A 17,656-nucleotide genomic window follows, 5' to 3' on the forward strand; every position below is an offset into this window, starting at 1 on the left:
GTTACTATGAGACTACAGACATCTGCTTCTTGATCACGGTTGTCTCAGGTTTTCTTAGCCTTCATGCATACTGTTTCTTTACGTGTTGGTTTACTTTGAGGATAGTTAATACTCTAAGAAGATTTTTATTTTTTTTTTTAGTTTTGCATCCCTTGATGGCACTTTGGGAGTGGGGTGGAACAAACTTTCTATGCCCATTCCAATGAAAAGATCTAGTAGGCAAGCTCTCCTTTTTGTCACTGACAGAATGACCATTTCTGTAGTTCCTTTTCAGAAGTAGTATTCTTCAAACCTGATCTTCCAGTGCTCCAGTACATGAGAAATGCTTGTCTGCTGTTGCATGACTTGCAAGAACTGTGGGTTCCATCAGGCTGTGTGACTAAGCATCTGTCTTTTTGCTCTGTATCTGAGTATTTAACCAACAGATACATTTCTCTTGTCTTAAGAGCTTTTCCTGCTTTTTGATATCTGGGAAATAAATCATTGCTCATGATTCTGGAGAAATCGGTGTACCTCTTCTGTTTAGGTACCTGGAAGAATGTTCATAATCTACACAGTGCAGTTTACTGTGTTGTATGTGGAAAAATGGAATGAATCAATGAAGTCATGGTTGTGCTTAGTTTGAAAACACTGTTGTTTCACAGAGCTTTAGTTCAGGTATTATATCAGCTTATGCTGGCAAAAGGATTCGAACCAGTGAGCCATTCAGTTGAGCCTACAAAGACAGGGCTAGCTTTCTTTGCAAACATTTAGGAGTAGATAATCCCTGAAAGTGTCATCAACAAGGATTTTACCACAGAAATTATATTTAAGTTGGGCAAAACTGGTAGTTGTGGGTAAAAGTTAGTTTTGCGTTTTTGTGGGAAACTTTATAAACAGTTTTGATTCCCTATTTGCCTTTTTTTATCTTGGTGTAGATTAAATCTCTTTATTAAGATTTGTAGTATTACTGCCTTTACAAATCAAATCAACTTGATGATCAAATAAGATCGTGTCTATGGTGTAAATAACACCTTAACCTTTTAAAGGGGTGAAAAAGGTAAAAATTGATAGCTCGAAGGTATTGTTTGAAAACAAATTAGTCCTATCCAAATCATGCTCTCTGAATTTTTGCCTGAGGAAAATGTATCACAAAGATAGAAAGTCAAGGCAGGTTTCTCATGAAAATACTCATGTAACCCTGGTTGTTATAGGGCAGGCAGGTCTCAGTACTTGTTTGCAGCGTTTGCACTGTATTTCAGGGACAGGATTTTTAATTGTGCACTAAAAATGCGTTTTTGTACATAAAACCAATTTTGTGCAGAATTTTTGCAGTGGTGAAGAGAAAGAAAAGCTTGAACGCTTCCTCTCTGATCTCTTGTGACGGGTAGGACATTGTGAAACAGGCTGTGCTTGATTCGAGTGGGCTATGACAATGTAAAGGGTTTTGAAGAAATCTCATCAGCTGGGACATTTTTCATGTATCTTAAAAAAAATCAGCAAAGCAATGTAAAGAGGACAGAGCTGGCAAAGGTCAGGCTGAACTAGCAACTGAATTTTAATAAGGGGGGGGGGGTGTGGCACGGATTTAGTTCTATTTTCATGCCTTTTGAACTGTCCTGCATGTTTTCTTTGTCTCACAGTTCTAGAAATGCTGGGGTTTCCTCTCCTTTTGACTATTCATTGTGAGTTTGAGAGGAGGTAGTGAAGAAGGAATTAATTTGTAGGTTTGTATAAAACAATTGTGTTAGCAATTTAGTTGGGTTTTTTTTTTAAAGTATTGCTAGCTAGGAGCCAAGCATGGGAGCATCAGACTTACAGTAAATAAAATAAAGCAAGCAGCCTGAGTCAGGCTTGTCTTATTTAGTCTAGACAGTACTTCTCATGCCAAACGTTGCTGGTCTCATTTCTGCTTGCCAGAGTTACTCTGATACATCACATTCCTGCTTTGCTTTTATCAAGAAAAAGAGCTTTCTTCTGCATTATAGTTAGCTGCAAATGTTTTGTTTTCCTTCTGCAGTGCTGTTGTAACCTTATTAGTATTTATCATATTGTTTGTTTGTTGAAACTGCAGCTAGACATTTGTTTGTCTGCCTGGTGTACACTTCAGCAATGGAAAACTTTTGTCAAGTTTAAGTTAATGTCAGTTTTGAGTATCTAATTACAGACTACCAGATAAATTAGTGGCATAAGCCTGTGTAATGCAAAAATCTAGTATAGTCTTGGCTGTTTCATGCAGAACTTAGATTGGAACTAGTGACTGTGTCCTGTTTATCTGGTGTTATAGGAAGCTGTAGTAGTACTTGAGTACTTCGTATTGCAGCAGTGCCTAGCGGTTCCACCGAGTTGTGTGGTGTTCAAATGTGCAGTAAACAACATGCTAAAGCTGGGAAGCAATAAAACACCTTCAGTTGTGGTGATGGTTGTTATTAATAGATAAGAACTATTCATCTCTTAGGTATAGTTGTTGCATGTGCCTGTAAAGTCTTTGTTTTAAATGGCAAAAACATGGTTTAGAGTTTCTGTGTCTACTTGGAGTATCCTCTTGTGGGCTGCGGTAGCAAGAGAGCACCAGTTATTCCTAGTGGCCTTGCACCTTGAGTAGCGTTGTGAAGAAGTCAGTCTATCCTGCTACTTACTTATTAATTTGGATATTCCAGCACTGGTAGTAGTGAAAACCACTCCACTCAGTGCCTAGCATTGCTACCCTAGTGTGCTCTGGACAGAGATGAAACTTCCTGAACCATTTGCCTTGGGACAGGTAAATGACTCTGAGCACAACGGCGGGCTTGGCGCTCGCTTTGCGCTGCAGGCGATGCGACTGTGGGTACAGCACCTGGGCCCCCTGCAAAGCCAGGACCAGCTGAGGGGCTCAGGCGGAGCTCCAGAACCTGGCAGAGGCCACCCTGCGGGAAGGGCAGAAGCAGTAGTACTCCTGGGCTGGTAGAGGGTTGTTTGGCAAGGTGGCACCAACAGTCATAGCAACAACGGCTGCTTTTTAGAAGATTGGGAGTATGTTGTAATAGAGCTGTTTGGGTACTTTCCAAAGGCTCGACAGGGACTAGGGGTGATGCTTCCAAGCCAGGCTTGAAATGTTTCCATGTGACATCTTACATTTGTATTAATTGTTTTCAGTGCTGAGATGTAACTTGCATTCTCTCTGAGGCTCAGGCTCTCCTCTGTCTTCTGAGGTTAATTAGAAAGGATAGTTCTGAGATTTCTTTCACAGGGATCAATACAAGGAAAAAAGATACACCTCACTGTGTTGGCTGACCCCACTAGAAATCATATCTTCTGACTGGGAAGTCCTATAGCACTACCCCCTGTGTGCTGGTCTGGGAAGAAAAACCCCGTGTCCTTCACTAGCGTCTCTACCAAGCTGTTGATACGTGACTGATCTCATATAGCTCCCATGAGGGAGGTAGAGGAGGATCCTTGATTTTAGGGGAAGATGCAGCATCTCCATTAGCTATGCAATATCCTTTTGATTATGAGCTAACATCTTTAAGAACTAGGTCATGTTGAGAAGAATTTGAATATCAAAAGAACAGTCTGAACAGAAGGATCTCATAAATGCTTTGATATTTGACTGTATCAACTCCTACTGGAACCGCACTTCTTGTAAGCAAGACCAGTCAGCTGGTCCAATGGCTGGCAAAAACCTGATGCCAGAGAGCTCACGTCCACAGTAGCAGCAGATGTCCAATACTGGGCAACTTTTAAACATCTGGAGTACTTTTTTACATACCTATGCTCAAGATCTCTGGTAGTTATACACCGAGATCGTAAAAACTGAGCACAAATGTGCAAGAAAGAGTCTAGACATGTCTTAACTTCGGTTTCCTGCAACTGTTGTAAGCATACCCCTCAATACAAGAACAGGTGATTTGCTTTATAGTGAAATGAACACCTCTCCCATCAGGTCAAGGTGTTTCAAAGAACTGGAGTTTCTAGAGGAAAGATTACAGCTTTCCTGTGTACGACTGAGTAAATCACTCTCTTGCAAAACAGAGCTTGCTTTAATACTGCCTTAACAATAACTAATTAACATTCATACTTAATGCAAGCTAAATGAAGGAAGAAAATGACATTTTCTAAATTTTGATTGTAGAACTTTCAGCCTCCAGCATATGGCTTTCCTGACTTTGTGGTGTGTTATTGGGTTGGTTTTTTTAAAATTTTATTTTAATTTCAAGTGTTATGATGGACTCTATTGTAGGTTGACAGCATTGGGCTACAGCATGGCTGGATATGTGGCAGTATTACTTTACAACATGTTATAGCCTAAACAGAAAGCAGACAGGCACTTAAATGGCAGCATCTGTGTCCAGTCAAAGATAACATCATTAGACTTAAATGTAGGTAACTTCTAATAGGTTGATGTAGTATCAACTTCTGTAGTATTTTGACCTCCATTGTCATGGTCTGCTTATATATCACATGGGAAGGATTCAATGTGGACTCTCTTATGTCCAGGTACAGAAATGGAGGTCCTAATACACAGGCATCAAACAAGATCTGTAGAAAAAACAGGTTGTGCAGGAGTGATCAGTGACTCTTCAAAGAAATGAAGTCCATATGTAAGCAGTACTGAAGGCAGTGACTTCAGCTTTATGGCAGGCAGAGGTCTTCCTGGTGATACCTCTTATCAGGCTGTGGTGAACTCTGAGCCTGACCTCCAGTGTCCCTGAAGGCTCTCTGATCTGCTGGTAGAAAGCTAAAGACAACAGGGAAAATACAGTATTCTCTCTTAATCTGGGGAAAGGACTTTTATTGAATATAGTGAGACTGTGTAAGCACTTCGTTAGAAAAATTGGACTTGGAGATAGTCTGAGGAGCTATGTTTGTTGTATGTTAGAGTCAGAATGTCTGTGTTAATGAATGCACTTTTTCTCAAGCAGATCCAAGTTAACAAGAGCATCTGTGTAGGACAAAATCCCATTGTCTGTTCTAACCACAAACCCATTGGCTACAGCCGTTACTAAGCATCCTCGAATAACATGACTAAGGAATCAGACATTGCTTGGGAGATAGGGACTGGCTCAGGCTCCCTGTGTTGGAATACACTACAGGAGTCATCTGACTTCTCACTCAGCTGAAACTCTTCCGTCTCACCACTGTGGGGAAGTGCTGCTCAGCTGTCCTCTGTGATACAGGGCCCGTGTCTCATTCTCAGAGGACAGTTATTTACCCTGCAGAACTGTGGTTCTTCGAGTGATGGATGGTACAAATCCCATAATGTTCCCATTTTTCCACTTTTGCAGACCAGACTTACTACAGACCCTTGGTTGAGAAGAAAGTGAGGGAGGCTTACAGCACCTCACTCTGTGCCTTTGAGCAAAGGATAGTGTAGTCCTAGTAGCCACTGCTGTTAGGTTGGTAATTGATCCTGTTCTGAGGAATGCGTATCTACAGTGTGGTCTACACTAGCTACAGCTTCTGGAAGACTTGCTGTTAGTAGGTTTGTTACCTGAAGGTGTGCTATTGCATGTAGGAGGTGGAACTCTGCAGCCCAGCGCCTCAAAGCGGCTCGCAGTTTCATTGCACGTGGCTAAGAGCTGCTCGACTTCATCCCTTGCTTGTTTGTTGCTGGGTAGCACTGTGGAAGAGTGAAAGGCAGTTTGTTAGTAGAAAAAAATTATTCCTACTGCTGATGGTGGCTAAATAGCCATGTATTTTGAGAGAAGGGAATTTCTACTGGAAGTTGGCAAGGTCTTGTGCAATGAGAAACTGAGGTCTTGGGGAGGAGTCTAACAATACAAGTAAGGAACTGGGGCTGGCAGTGAGAAAATCTGTGAGCTTGGAGGACTCATCTTGTTTAACAGGAAGGGGGAACAGTTTTGCTGTTAAAGGAAGCCGTGTGGTTCTGGGACATCTGTCAGAGATGTTCCATAGTGCAGGCAAAGGAAAACTGGGTGGGGAAGGTAATGTGGAGATGGGAAAGAGAGAGACCTTCTGATGAGATGGGAGACAGGCTGAGAAAGGGGAAGAGCAGCAGTGCTCTGCTCTACGGCTAGAGAGGTAGGGGGGGCAAAGGGAACAGTGTTTCTGGGAACAAAAGGGGAAAGTCAGCTGGGCTTAGGTTCTGCTTAACATACCTGATGTGAAATGAGAGTTGTAAGAAATGGGAGAGGCTTGAATGCAGTGCTGCTTCTCTGACCGGGCTGGAAAGCTCTGCCTGTTAGCAAAGTTAACAGGCACCTCCAACTCATGATTTTAAGGAAGGCTTTTGCCTATTCCTCCCTGTTTTCTGAGCTGTCCATGATACTTCTCTTGCTATGCTGAAAAGGATGGGCTATAATCCCTATAGGCTTTATTTGTTAGGTGTTTGTTGAGCTGACAAGACCATGAGAAGGCTAAATGCCTGGAAAATCAGGTGTTTAATTGGAAGCCAGTAAGTTTCCGAAACTGTATTTTGAGAATGTGGAGTACAGCTGAGTTTGTCTGTAATTTTTTACCAGTAGTTTGTCTAATTTATTAATTCTTACATTCAGTCTCTTCTGTGTGTTTTTTTTTTTTTTCTTTTCCCTAAAACAGGATGGTACCCCTTTCATCTCAGACACTGATGATGAATCTTCATCATGGCCAAACGCAGGAATATGTGATCAAACCCAAATATTACCCAGTAAAAAAAGTGATTTCAGGAGAACAGTCCACCGAGGGCTCATTACCGCTGCGACTGGGCCAGGATCAGCTCGCATCACCCTTTCAATGTGAGTACAACTGCAGAAAGCATACTCCCTTCTCCCCCGCCAAACCCCTCCGCCTTTTTTTTTTTTTTTAAGACCTTGAGAACTTCTGTTCACCTGGATTGCAGTAATACTTCAAGACAGAAAAAGGTTGAAATAGTTAAACGTGAGATAATTCTTAGATTAGCAAATGCTCCAACATTCTGTATCCCGTTGAGAGGCAAAACAGATTTCCTGGATGAAGGAAAAATTTAAGCTGATTCAGTGCTGGAATCTCATAGTGCTATTTCTAGATGATAGTTTTTCCTTCAGATAAAAGGTGCTTTGTGAACACTTGCTCGAGTAGGCATAACTGTGAGTGTAGTCAGTGTAAGGTGACGGTTGCCGTTACTTCAGTATGATGGATACCCTTCTTGGAAAGCTGAAGTCCAGGATTGTGGTCTCATTGGTGACTGTTTTTCTTTATATTTAATTTATTATGTGTTTATGAACTTCTGCACAGTATGGAGGCTGCATGAGAGTTTCTGCTTCATGTTTATAAAAAGATTGTGTAGGTGCCCAGCTTGTGGCCTTGGCCCATGCCCCATTGTGTAGGGAGCTTGAGGACAAGTTTTGGCTTAAAAGATGAAGAGCTTGATGAATTATGGGTTAGGTATTACAGAGCGTCTGCTGGCTCGATTTGGAGAAAAGTTCCTGGAGTTAAATAATGGACTGATTAGCATGGAGACCTAAGGTCCTTGCAGTCTCCTGACAGGCTTCCTCTGTTGCAGCACAGAGAAATATGTTCTGCTGAGTATTTAGGGAAGAGCTTTTCCTTCTAAATCTGTAAATATGGCTTCTTTGCATTTCTGAATTGCACATCTTTATGGTCTGTCTCTTAAATGCAACCCCCTTCTTCCTTTTTCTCAAGTGTTAAGTTCATCGATGGTTAATTATAATCTTGTCCCTAATGGGAGGAACAGCGGGCAGCTAGTGGTCTTTTGATTAACATTTTCAGAGGGGTGAAGTATGCTGCTTGCAAAGCACTACATCCCTTTCTTGGAAGCTGCAGAAAGATACTTAATCACGTTGTCAGCATCAAACAATAGTTGCGCATAAGCTACCGTTGTTTTGCTTCCAGTCAGCTGCAGTTTTCCTCCAAATAAGACACTAGTGGCCGCTGGGATTGTCTCCCTCTTCTGACTCTTGCTAGCCAAAGAGTGTACAAATCCCAGGTTGTATTGTTCTCCCAGTACTTGCAGTGACTGTGCTGGTTGAATTCTGTCCAAAACCTGTTCACTTTTACCCCCTTCTTTCAAGCTGTTTGAGTCAATCTGCCTGAGATAAATTCAGCATTGCTTGCAAGTACCAAGCTGCCACTAAACGAATGGGTTGTGCAAGATATTTGTCTTCGGTTGTAGCATAAACAGGTAATTCCATGCAGCTCTAAGGCAAAGGAGCCAGTGCTTCTAGCTCATTCTGCCTTCCTGGAGCTCCTCTATTAATTATGGTGCTCTGAGGGACATGGCTTGGAGAAGGAGAGCCAGGAGCTGAAGTCACAGAGTATTTGTTATCAAATCCTAAGAAGCCACTCAGCGAGTGGTGGGTGAGTAAAACATTCTACCTCTTTTGGAAAGCAAATGATTCCTGAAACACCCAAAGGACAGGTAGTTAAAAGGTTTTGTGGCCTGGTGAGATCAGCTGTGACTTAAGTGTTGCCTCAGAGGTAAAATGCAGAACAGTCTGAGGCGATTTGTATGGTGTTGGAGTTTCTGATACTGGGCTTTTGAGCAGCCTGAAAAAGGTCACTTTGCCTATTTTACCACCACTTCTACGTTTGTGAGATGGGAGTCAGTGGCTGCAAATTCTGATGAAGCAGTTTGGGTATCTGCTAGTACAGGATGCGGTTTGAGCTGTGCATTATTGCAGTTGAAGATTGTATATCCCTAGATGGAACAGAAGGCCTAGAACATGGCCACATCTGCTTAGGGTGGCTTCTGGTTTCTAGAGGTGCTGGAATGGACTCCAAGGATAGAATACTACTTGGTCCTGTGAAAACTGAGTGCTAAACTACAACTGTCAGTATTTTAATGTTAGGGGTGTTTGAATTAATTACAGTGAGGTAACGTTAGGACGTGAAACTTCATGTCGGGTGTTCTGTGAAAGCCACCAACACGCACCTCCTAGCCCTGTCCTGAACGGAGGGATGAGCTCCTGTGGATTACCTCATGCTTACAGCAGGGTTGACGTACGCTGTCTAGTTAATATGAGGAAATTTGTGAGAGCGGCTGACGATCTCATGGTATTTTGTCACTGCTGTTAAATTTATAATCTTGTTTCATGGCAGAGCCTCTTATTTCATTGAGCAAAGGAATCGGTAATGGCAATGTGGAGATACTTGAAAAGGACGAGGGGAAGAAATGTAATAATTTTATTAAAAAGCAAAAGCCAGAAAGCTATTACTGTGAATACTTCAAGGGGTTTTTTCCTTATCACTAAATAATTTTTTTTTTTGGAGAAGAGAAGTTGTAGCCAGATAATACTCGGTGGCATCACCCAAGAGTTCATAGTTACCAGTTAAGATGGGGTGCAAAGCAAATCATTCTGTTTTTTTTTTTCTGGGCATTTCTGTGTCTCTTATTTTAAAGTATTAACACTGTGACAGAGATTGGCATCCACAGAATAAATCTGTTTTTCCAGCTGTAGCTGCAATTGGTGTTGATTTCTCTGGACTTCTACAGATGATTTCAGTCCTATGACGTAAAATGGATAGACTTGAAACTGGGACAAGTGTCAGTCCAGAGATACCTTCAGAGACAGGTCTGTCCTGGCAGAGGGAAATGAGATCTGGGCTAATGGTGCTTTGGAAGAAAACAGCCAACCCTGAGTAGCTGCTTGTGGTCATGTTCTGATTCACAGACAGTCAGTTGTGTTTTAATGTCCCAGTGTAGTGTGCCAGATCAGCTTTTTGAGATACTAGGGAAAAAATGTTGAGGATTAGTCACATAAAACATTTTTCAGTTAAAAATCATTTAAGATTTCTCCTGGAACATTTACTCTGGTGTCTTTATGAGCAATTTCATTTCTCTGATAGCTTTCTGAACATGCAGTGCAGTAGTCTTACTAAAGACAGCAAATAGTCTGTTATTTTTTGCCTTTTAAACTAAATTTTACTGTGAAGTTTTATATATCACATCAGCAGAGCTTGAAAAGTCAGTAAGCCACTAGGGTTACAATAATAGCATTTAAAGTCACCCTGGGATAGGAAATGCAGTAACCTGCCAGTAGCCATTTCTACTGTCAAGCATTTTGATCTTCTGTGTTCTGGGCTACAAGCCTTTTTCTAAGACTAGCTAGTGTAGTTAGTCATAAAGCTTGCATAAAAATTGTGGGTTCTTTAGTGCTAAATTTCTAACTGTCATTCATTGTCTCCTTCCCTGGAGACATTCAAAACCCGCCTGGGTGCAGTCCTGTGTGACCTGCTGTAGGTGAAGCTGCGTTAGCAGGGGGTTGGACTAGGTGATCTCCAGAGGTCCCTTCCAACCCCTGCTATCCTGTGATTCTGTGGTTGTGCCTAATGGGGGAGGCTGTTACAGTTGTTCATAGTGGTTTTTAAAAAGTCTTTGTTTTTTTAAAAACAAAAGAAACCAAAAACCCACCCTGGAAATAATGTTAAAGATCTTGAATGAAACAATTTTTTTAAATTCGCTGACTTACTCAAGTTTTCAGAGTGATCACAATTTTACTTCATAATTAATTCTTATGCCTAGTATTGTAATACAGCTTTTTTTTTTTAATATGGCCACATGCTGCTTTTTTTCAAAAGGTTTATACTGCGTTCAGTACAGAAAGAGAGAAAAATCGGGACCCATAAATATGGGATTATATAATTCTAAAGTGCTTGTCTTTAGAGCTGAAATGCTGTTCTGTTTGTACGCTTCTAAATCACCTGTTAAAGTTAGCACACTGTAAAGCGTCTATCTGATTCTATTTAATCAGTACACTGGTATATTTAAGCTACTGTAAATTAATCTTCATACATCTTTGCGCAGAATTCGCAAATACTTACGGGTAAGGCTGTTGAAATTCAGAGTCTTCTCAAGCAAATGAAGACAGCTCGTGTTGGATGGGCTGACAGCTGCAGAGAAGGTGTAAATGTGGTTTAGCACCAGTAGGAAGATTGAATATATAGCGATGAAAATAGGCTTGCAGTGGAATTGATATGATTGGCAAAGAATAACTGGAAAGGATGAGAACATGGAGATCTCAACATTTGTAATGTGAACATCAAGAACACTCTAACACATAGGTGAGGCTGGCCAAACAGCCTGCCTTACCACAAGCTCTGAGTAATTCTCAAGGGACGCATTGCTTTCTTAAAAGTACTTACCGGCACACTTGACCTGTAGGCTGCCTGAGTGTGTGAAACATCAGGGGTAAAATCCTTTCAGAGTCTAATAGTAGCAATGACGTCAGCACAGAAATTTCAATTGTAAAATTCTGTTTGCAACCTGGTAGTCTACAAAACAGTAGGAAGATGGTACTTTCAGTAGATTGGGTACATCTAAGACATTTTTCCACTGCTCTGTTAATGGCACTGTTAAATAGTAACCAGTAGTCAGTGTGAGCTGAGCATGAGTCCTCTAAACGTCAGTGCTGATTGCCCTGGCTTTATAAATGCAATGTAGAAGAAAATTAGTTAAGGGAATTCTGTGCTGTTTTTATTGGTCTAAGATGTATAAGATAATAAGCAAATTCTAAACTGAATGTGTGCTCTCAGCAGTTATTGTGAGAATTGCTAATTACAGCAGTAAGAGGTTGTGAAGTTCTCAGTTTTACTCTACCCACTTCTGGTGTTAATGGTTGTTCAGAAAATACATATAAATATATGTACACCTGATTTTGCAGCCTGGGACAGCCGAGGGCTAGTTTTTAGTGGCACTGTGCATTTTGCCCATTGAGCTGAAAAAAGTGGAATTTCTGCTTCTGAAATCAGTTGTGTTCGGTGGTGTTGCCTGCATTCGCGCATCGCTCACGGGGCTACAGTTCCCTGTGTGTACGATGGTGATGCTACTGCTTCCCTGCCTTAGAGGCATGTTGTGAAAATGTATTAATTAGCAGCTGAGGCAACCAGAAATCACACTAAGAGCAAAAGGAAGACTCAAGAGTAGGTACAGAGTACCTTACCCACAGCTGGAATGTCACTGTGTGAAGTAAATAAAGCATGTGTTTATATAAAAGTTATCCCAAGGATAAATATATGTTTAAGAAGGAAAATGAGCCTAATCTCTTTATTCAGGAAGACAATATGAAATGTATGTGAATTTTGCAGTCGAAGCTGCATGTTAAGTTTATACGATTAAATATTATGGAAGACTTTTCTTCTTTCTTTTAGGTGGATGGGGGTTTTTTGATCTTCAAAATTCCTTATAAAATGTATGAAGGAGAACTGTCTCCTTTCTATTTTTGGTAGAAGATTAAAACATCTCAGATTTAAATAGTCCAGGTTACATTATGGTTATCGAAGCCAGGCGTGCAGCACCCTGCTGTGGGTTAGTTACGTGTGCTGTGGCTTGACGTAGGCGTGTACGGGAGTTAGTCTGCCTGTGGTTCTGCGGGCAGCACTTAAATCCTTGGGTGAAGCTGAAAAAATCGTGTAAAAGACGTGTAACTCTTCCGACTATCAATATATTATATTGTCTCATATTTTGCAACATAATTTTACATATGTTTATATACATGAAATAAGATTAATGTGGAAGGAAAAAATCCCACCGTTTAGAGTTGTGATGTGCAGAATACTCTGTTACAGTTTTGGCATAACAATAGCTTTGCTACTATTGGGAGCATCTTGCAGTGATCACTTAGAGAAGCTCTTTTTTAAACTTATACATAACTTGCACGTGCTGGTTTCACTGATGACTTCATAGGTTGATTTAAGCAAAAACAGGTGCAGTTTTGAAATTCCAATTTAAACTATTTTTGTGACATCGCGCCATTCTGACTTCACTACGTGACACTGGCATCATAATAATAGTATTTCCCCATTAGTAAGTACGGGTAAACAGCTGTAAAATAGATGAATGTTTTACTGTTTAAAAAAAAAAAGCGTACAGAGATATGACACGTGTTCCATGCAACCGCATCTGTATGATTTGATGTTCTACCGCAATTCAGTGTCTGTTGACCTCAGGGGAAAAGCTCCCTCAGGTCTTCAGTGGGTCAGATAGTCTTTCCACCTTTCTTGGTATTTGTTTGCAGAACCGCCCTGCATAAACAGCAGAATAATTCTCTCTGGCTTGTCTTAACTTGAGCGTTGCCTGTGTTCTTTGTAGCTTCTGTCTGCATACGTGTGGCTGGATGTGCGAGTTGAACACTGGTAACTTTTCTAAATCGAAGTTGCAGGAAATTTGGAGGTAAGGGAGGAATGTTAAGGCTATAGTTTGATGAAACAAGGAGAGCTGGATAAAAAGAATGAAAGTTAAGACGACTAACAAGCAAAAATAACTGAAAAATCGCAAGAGAGTCTATTGGAGGGAATGTAGAGTCAAATTCACTTTGATCACTCGTGGGTAGTGACGTTCATGTCTTGCTCCTGAGGTTGTACGTAATCAAATACAAATAAGGGAATGGGGTAAGTGTATACATGTCAGGGACTTTTTTTGGCGATATTTTCTCAAATGCATAACATTTACATGTGTGTTCAATGCCTTTGCACCCCTTCAAGAGGTGAGGTGGATTTTTCAGGGACATTCTAAAACGTTTAAGAAAAAACTTTGGGGCAGTGAGCATCAGGGTCCCACAAAAGTGTGACTCTTTGATTACAGAGCCTGTACAATTTGAGTAAAGCATCCTTTCCTCTCCCATTGGAGAGCATTTCCCATACTGCTATGGAAAGGAGTGACACTTCATAACAGACATTTAAAGTTTGCATTTGATTCCGGTGGGACTTGGAAACAAGAGGCTAAACTCCAAATACAAACTGAAGTGGCTTAACTAGATTCATGCTAATGCAATTAACTCTATCAAATCAAGCAGCACATTTACATTTCTTTTGCTTTAAAAAGTAGAGTGACAAATTATGAAAAAAATAGTTTATTAGCAATTATAAAAGACTATGGAGCTCCTTGAAATCCTGGGAGACAGAGCAACTCTGTATAAATACAAACTGCTTCTCTCAATATCCTATAGCTGCAGGCATTTAATGATCTCTTTTCTAAGCTCTCTTTGTGATTGTTTGTGTGTCCATAAAGGGCTCACAACTGAGGAGGCCAGTAAATCAGCAGCCCCAAATAAGTACTGTATTTTTCTCTTTGGACTCAGAAAAGATTTTATGGCTCTGAGCTCACCAGTAATTGAATGCCTGCATGACAGGCAGAGGCTGCTGGTGCTTTTATAGGAACTAATTTGAATGTTACATTCACCCAGAAATGAATGATCATCTCTCTGCACTTCAAAGTATGGGGGCCAAGACTGATAAACAGCAGTGCGGGGGAAGATGTTGGAAAAAGAGATTGGTGATCTGGCAAATGGAATTAAAATCGGTTCAAAATGTGTAACAGCTAGGGGAGAACACAGACTGAGACAAATGCGTCTCAACTGCTGTGATGAAAGGGAATTGGCTCCAAAACCAAAGATTTCTCAAGAAGAAAAAGACAAGAGGCTTTCCAGAAAATTCTGTAGGGGAAAACCTCTATGACGTGTTTGAAAAATAGTAATTTAGCTGGATATAGATACAGATTGAACCCACACAATTAAACATTAACAGTCCCTTAGCCACGCCAACTGCAGAGTTGCTGTGATGCAAGTCTTGGATACCAGGAATGGCCTCTGACTGTTGCAAGTAGCTAAGTCTGTTTTTGCTCACAGGAGATGTGAAAGTGCTCTTCTCTGATCTCAGGGCCATCGTCTGTGCCAGAAGGAATGAACAAATGTTGACCAAAAAAAAAAGTACTGCAAGAAGGTCCTTTCATACCCAGTGAAACTGAGATTTCAGAATCAGTGACATCCTTATTTCTGTTGTCATTTTTTCCCCCTTCAGAAAATTAAAGGAAAAAAAGATCTTGGCTTCGTGCAGCGCTGAGAGATGAGTGGTGATTCAGCAGATGGAGAGGGCTATGTTCATTTATCGCTTAATTCCATGACGTTCTGTCCTGTGTCACTGTTTACAGTTTGTTGACTTCCTTAGTGCTTTTCTGTTGCCTCCTTTCAGGAAATGGAATGTTAAGTGGATATACTTGGTAATGTAATATTAATTTATTTTTTATTCCCTATTATTCCTGGAAATGGTAAACGCTTCTAAAGTGTTGCACCTTAGGCTTGATTTCTTATTTAAGGGAGTCAAGTGTGCTGGGAGGGGGAAACTGTCTCTCTCAAGAATTTATTTTCTGAAAAGTAACACACTTCCAACTTCTAATACTGTCATAGGGCAGCGTAGTCTGTTGTCTTGGTTGTGAAAGGAGCCTGGATAATTACCTTAGGCAAAATGCATCTTTTCAGACAAGTGAGGTCAGGTGGGAATGAGTGTCATTCCCGGTGTATAAAGGCCTAATGCAGACCTTCTTGGAAGAGTCCTGCTGATAAAGTGGACGGTAGCAGTTGTGTTTAGCTGGTAATGCTAAAGTGTCAATGGCAGTAATAACGTGTGTTCGTCTGCGCCCCCTGAGCTCCTGTGTGGCTCTCAGTCTGTGTGTAAAGGTGCTGACTTCACTGTTGGAGCGTGCAGTTCCTGCAGCAGGACCTGCAGTAGCCTCCGTCAGTGGGAGGTTGCTTGTGGTGAGCTGCGAAGTCGTGGCTGCTTCAGTACAGCCGAGATGAGCGTTGTGTAGGATGGCTTCTGTCCTAGACATGTGTCTGTGTCTAAATGTGGCTTTTTGGGTGTTGGTTCCTTATCCAACAAGTGAAAGCCTTTTGGGTCCAGATCTGCTTTTTAGGTACCTAAGAATGTGGGTCATTTGAATGGGAGCTAAAAATGGCTTGTGGACCGGAATCCTGCGCTGGGTTGCTTAGCTGGAGTTGTCTCCAGCCCCAAACCTGAAGCAAGGATGTGAACTTTTAAGCATGAGACTCTTGCAGAGCTTGAAGTTCTGCTTCACTCAGGATAAGACAGGCCATCTGAGTGCTAATGTTTTGCTTAATCCCCACCTGCAGCTGAGGCACTGTCTGCCTGACTGTCCTTGGAAATGTGGTCAACTAAGCAGTGTTGAACTCTCTGGCAGGGTTAAGCTCCCGAAGGAGTGCTGTAGTGTAGTCATGGAGGGGTTTGGAATGCAGCCATAGCGAAGAGTCACCCAGTTCCTCAAAGAAATGGGTTTGAACCCTAAAAGTGTGTGAACTAAGCATTTACATGTCCTCAGCGTTTCCTGTTTAACGGGTTGGGCACATTCCTGTGCGGTGTGTTGGTGAGGCGGCTTGGTCCATGCAAATGACTTCTCTCATCCCTTGTACCAGAGACCTAGGACTGGTTAGTGCTATAACTCAAGGCTAAAATTTAAGTTTATGGATCTAGTCTACATGTAATACCTTTAAAACAAGTAAACAAAACTCAGAATTACCCACTAATAAATTTAATTGAGGCTATTCCATCAGACATCTCAAGCGGCATTGCAGTCTCCATTAATTTATTTGGGTTGGTACCTTTTTCTGTAATACTCTGAACTGTGTAAAAGGAAATCATAGTTATATTTCTTATTACCAGCTATTGATTACAGGTTTTTTAAATTGTTTTTAACATAGAAAATGACTGTAGTCGAAGACAGGATGCTCATTGCCTGAGGATTGCATGTAGAAAATCTTTGCAGTGGTAAAAAAGACAAGGAAGACAAAAGGTGTTTCATAAAACCTGCTGACAGAGATCTCAGATTTCAAATCTGTGCGATTTGTATGTTCTGCAGTTGCACAGGATAAAAATGATTGTCATTACTGTGAATTTCTCTGACTAGCTCTGAAAAGGCTGTGTTGGTAAGAGTTTATCAGCAAAAGGCATGTAAATGCAATTATGAATGCCTATCAAAATGAACTTGGCACTTGTGTCTTCATGTGCTCCTTTGATACTTTAAGTGGCAGCCCCCCGTATAAGAGAAAACACAACAGGCCCGTGTTGTAGGCAGCAGGGGGTTTGTCAATATCTGCCAAAATTAATGAAGAAAACCAACTTGAATGGAGCAAGTTCTGCGGCAGTAAATTACTTCAAACGTTACACTGTTTGCCTACATCTCTATCTTAAAACTGAGGTTAAGAGAACTGAAGAGTAGGTTACTTGCCTCTCCTAGAATAGACAAAAAACTTTGCTGTATTTAGGGTTTTTCAGGGGGTGGTGGAGGTGGTGATAAGGCAAACAGCAGAAGTCCCTTTTCTCCCTGTGTGACAGGGAGCAAGGAAGAGATTGTATCTCTGTGATGGTCAGGAAGGAAAAAGCTGTTTTTCTCAGTTATCTTACCTTGGGAGTACCAATCTTCTGGATGGTTTCTTTGCCTGTATGTCAAAGATGCTGAAGAAGCAAGCAGGGCTGAAAAAGAGGGCAAAGAGGCAAAAGTGCAATAGGAGCAAGAAGTCCGAGAGCTCATTTCTGACTGCAGGGAGAAGGTTGAAGCAGGAGTATCTAAACAAGACAGGAGGAGGAAATGATGTGAAGACGTAGTGGCGTGGTTAATCAGAAGTAGGCACGTAGAGAAGTGTGTATAACAGCAGTGATGGCAATAAGAAGGGCAACAAAAAGAACCTGTGGAGATCCTGTTATTGTAACAGGATTGTATCGTAACAGGCAGCTGGATTGTGTTTCGCTCTTTGGAGCCCCGTTGGTTTGCGTAAGGGCAACAGAACTGCGTACTTGAAAAGTGACAAAATATCAAAGGTTGAGCTGTATTACCTAATGAAATACCTGTAAGATCATAGCGATGCAAGAAAAATAAGGAGTTAGAGAAGTAACAAAAAGTAGAAGGAATGCTGGAGTTAAGTACATGTCAGTGGCGTGTAGCTGTAGCTGTCTAGACGTGGTAAATAAAGCACAG

The 17,656-nt window shown here is 41.2% G+C and overlaps 1 protein-coding gene across 1 annotated transcript in view; it reads left to right on the plus strand.

Annotated features, from left to right (window-relative positions):
- The window catches only part of LTBP1 (latent transforming growth factor beta binding protein 1), a 193,036-nt gene that overhangs the window by 44,768 nt on the left and 130,612 nt on the right, over positions 1-17,656 (plus strand). Inside the window, exon 4 of the mRNA XM_086460519.1 lies at positions 6,517-6,692. Coding sequence (XP_086316645.1) covers positions 6,517-6,692 — 176 coding nt within the window. The remainder of the gene's footprint in view (positions 1-6,516; positions 6,693-17,656) is intronic.

This window comes from Leptosomus discolor, chromosome 2 (assembly GCF_034619465.1).
Source record: "Leptosomus discolor isolate bLepDis1 chromosome 2, bLepDis1.hap2, whole genome shotgun sequence".
NCBI lineage: Eukaryota > Metazoa > Chordata > Aves > Leptosomiformes > Leptosomidae > Leptosomus > Leptosomus discolor.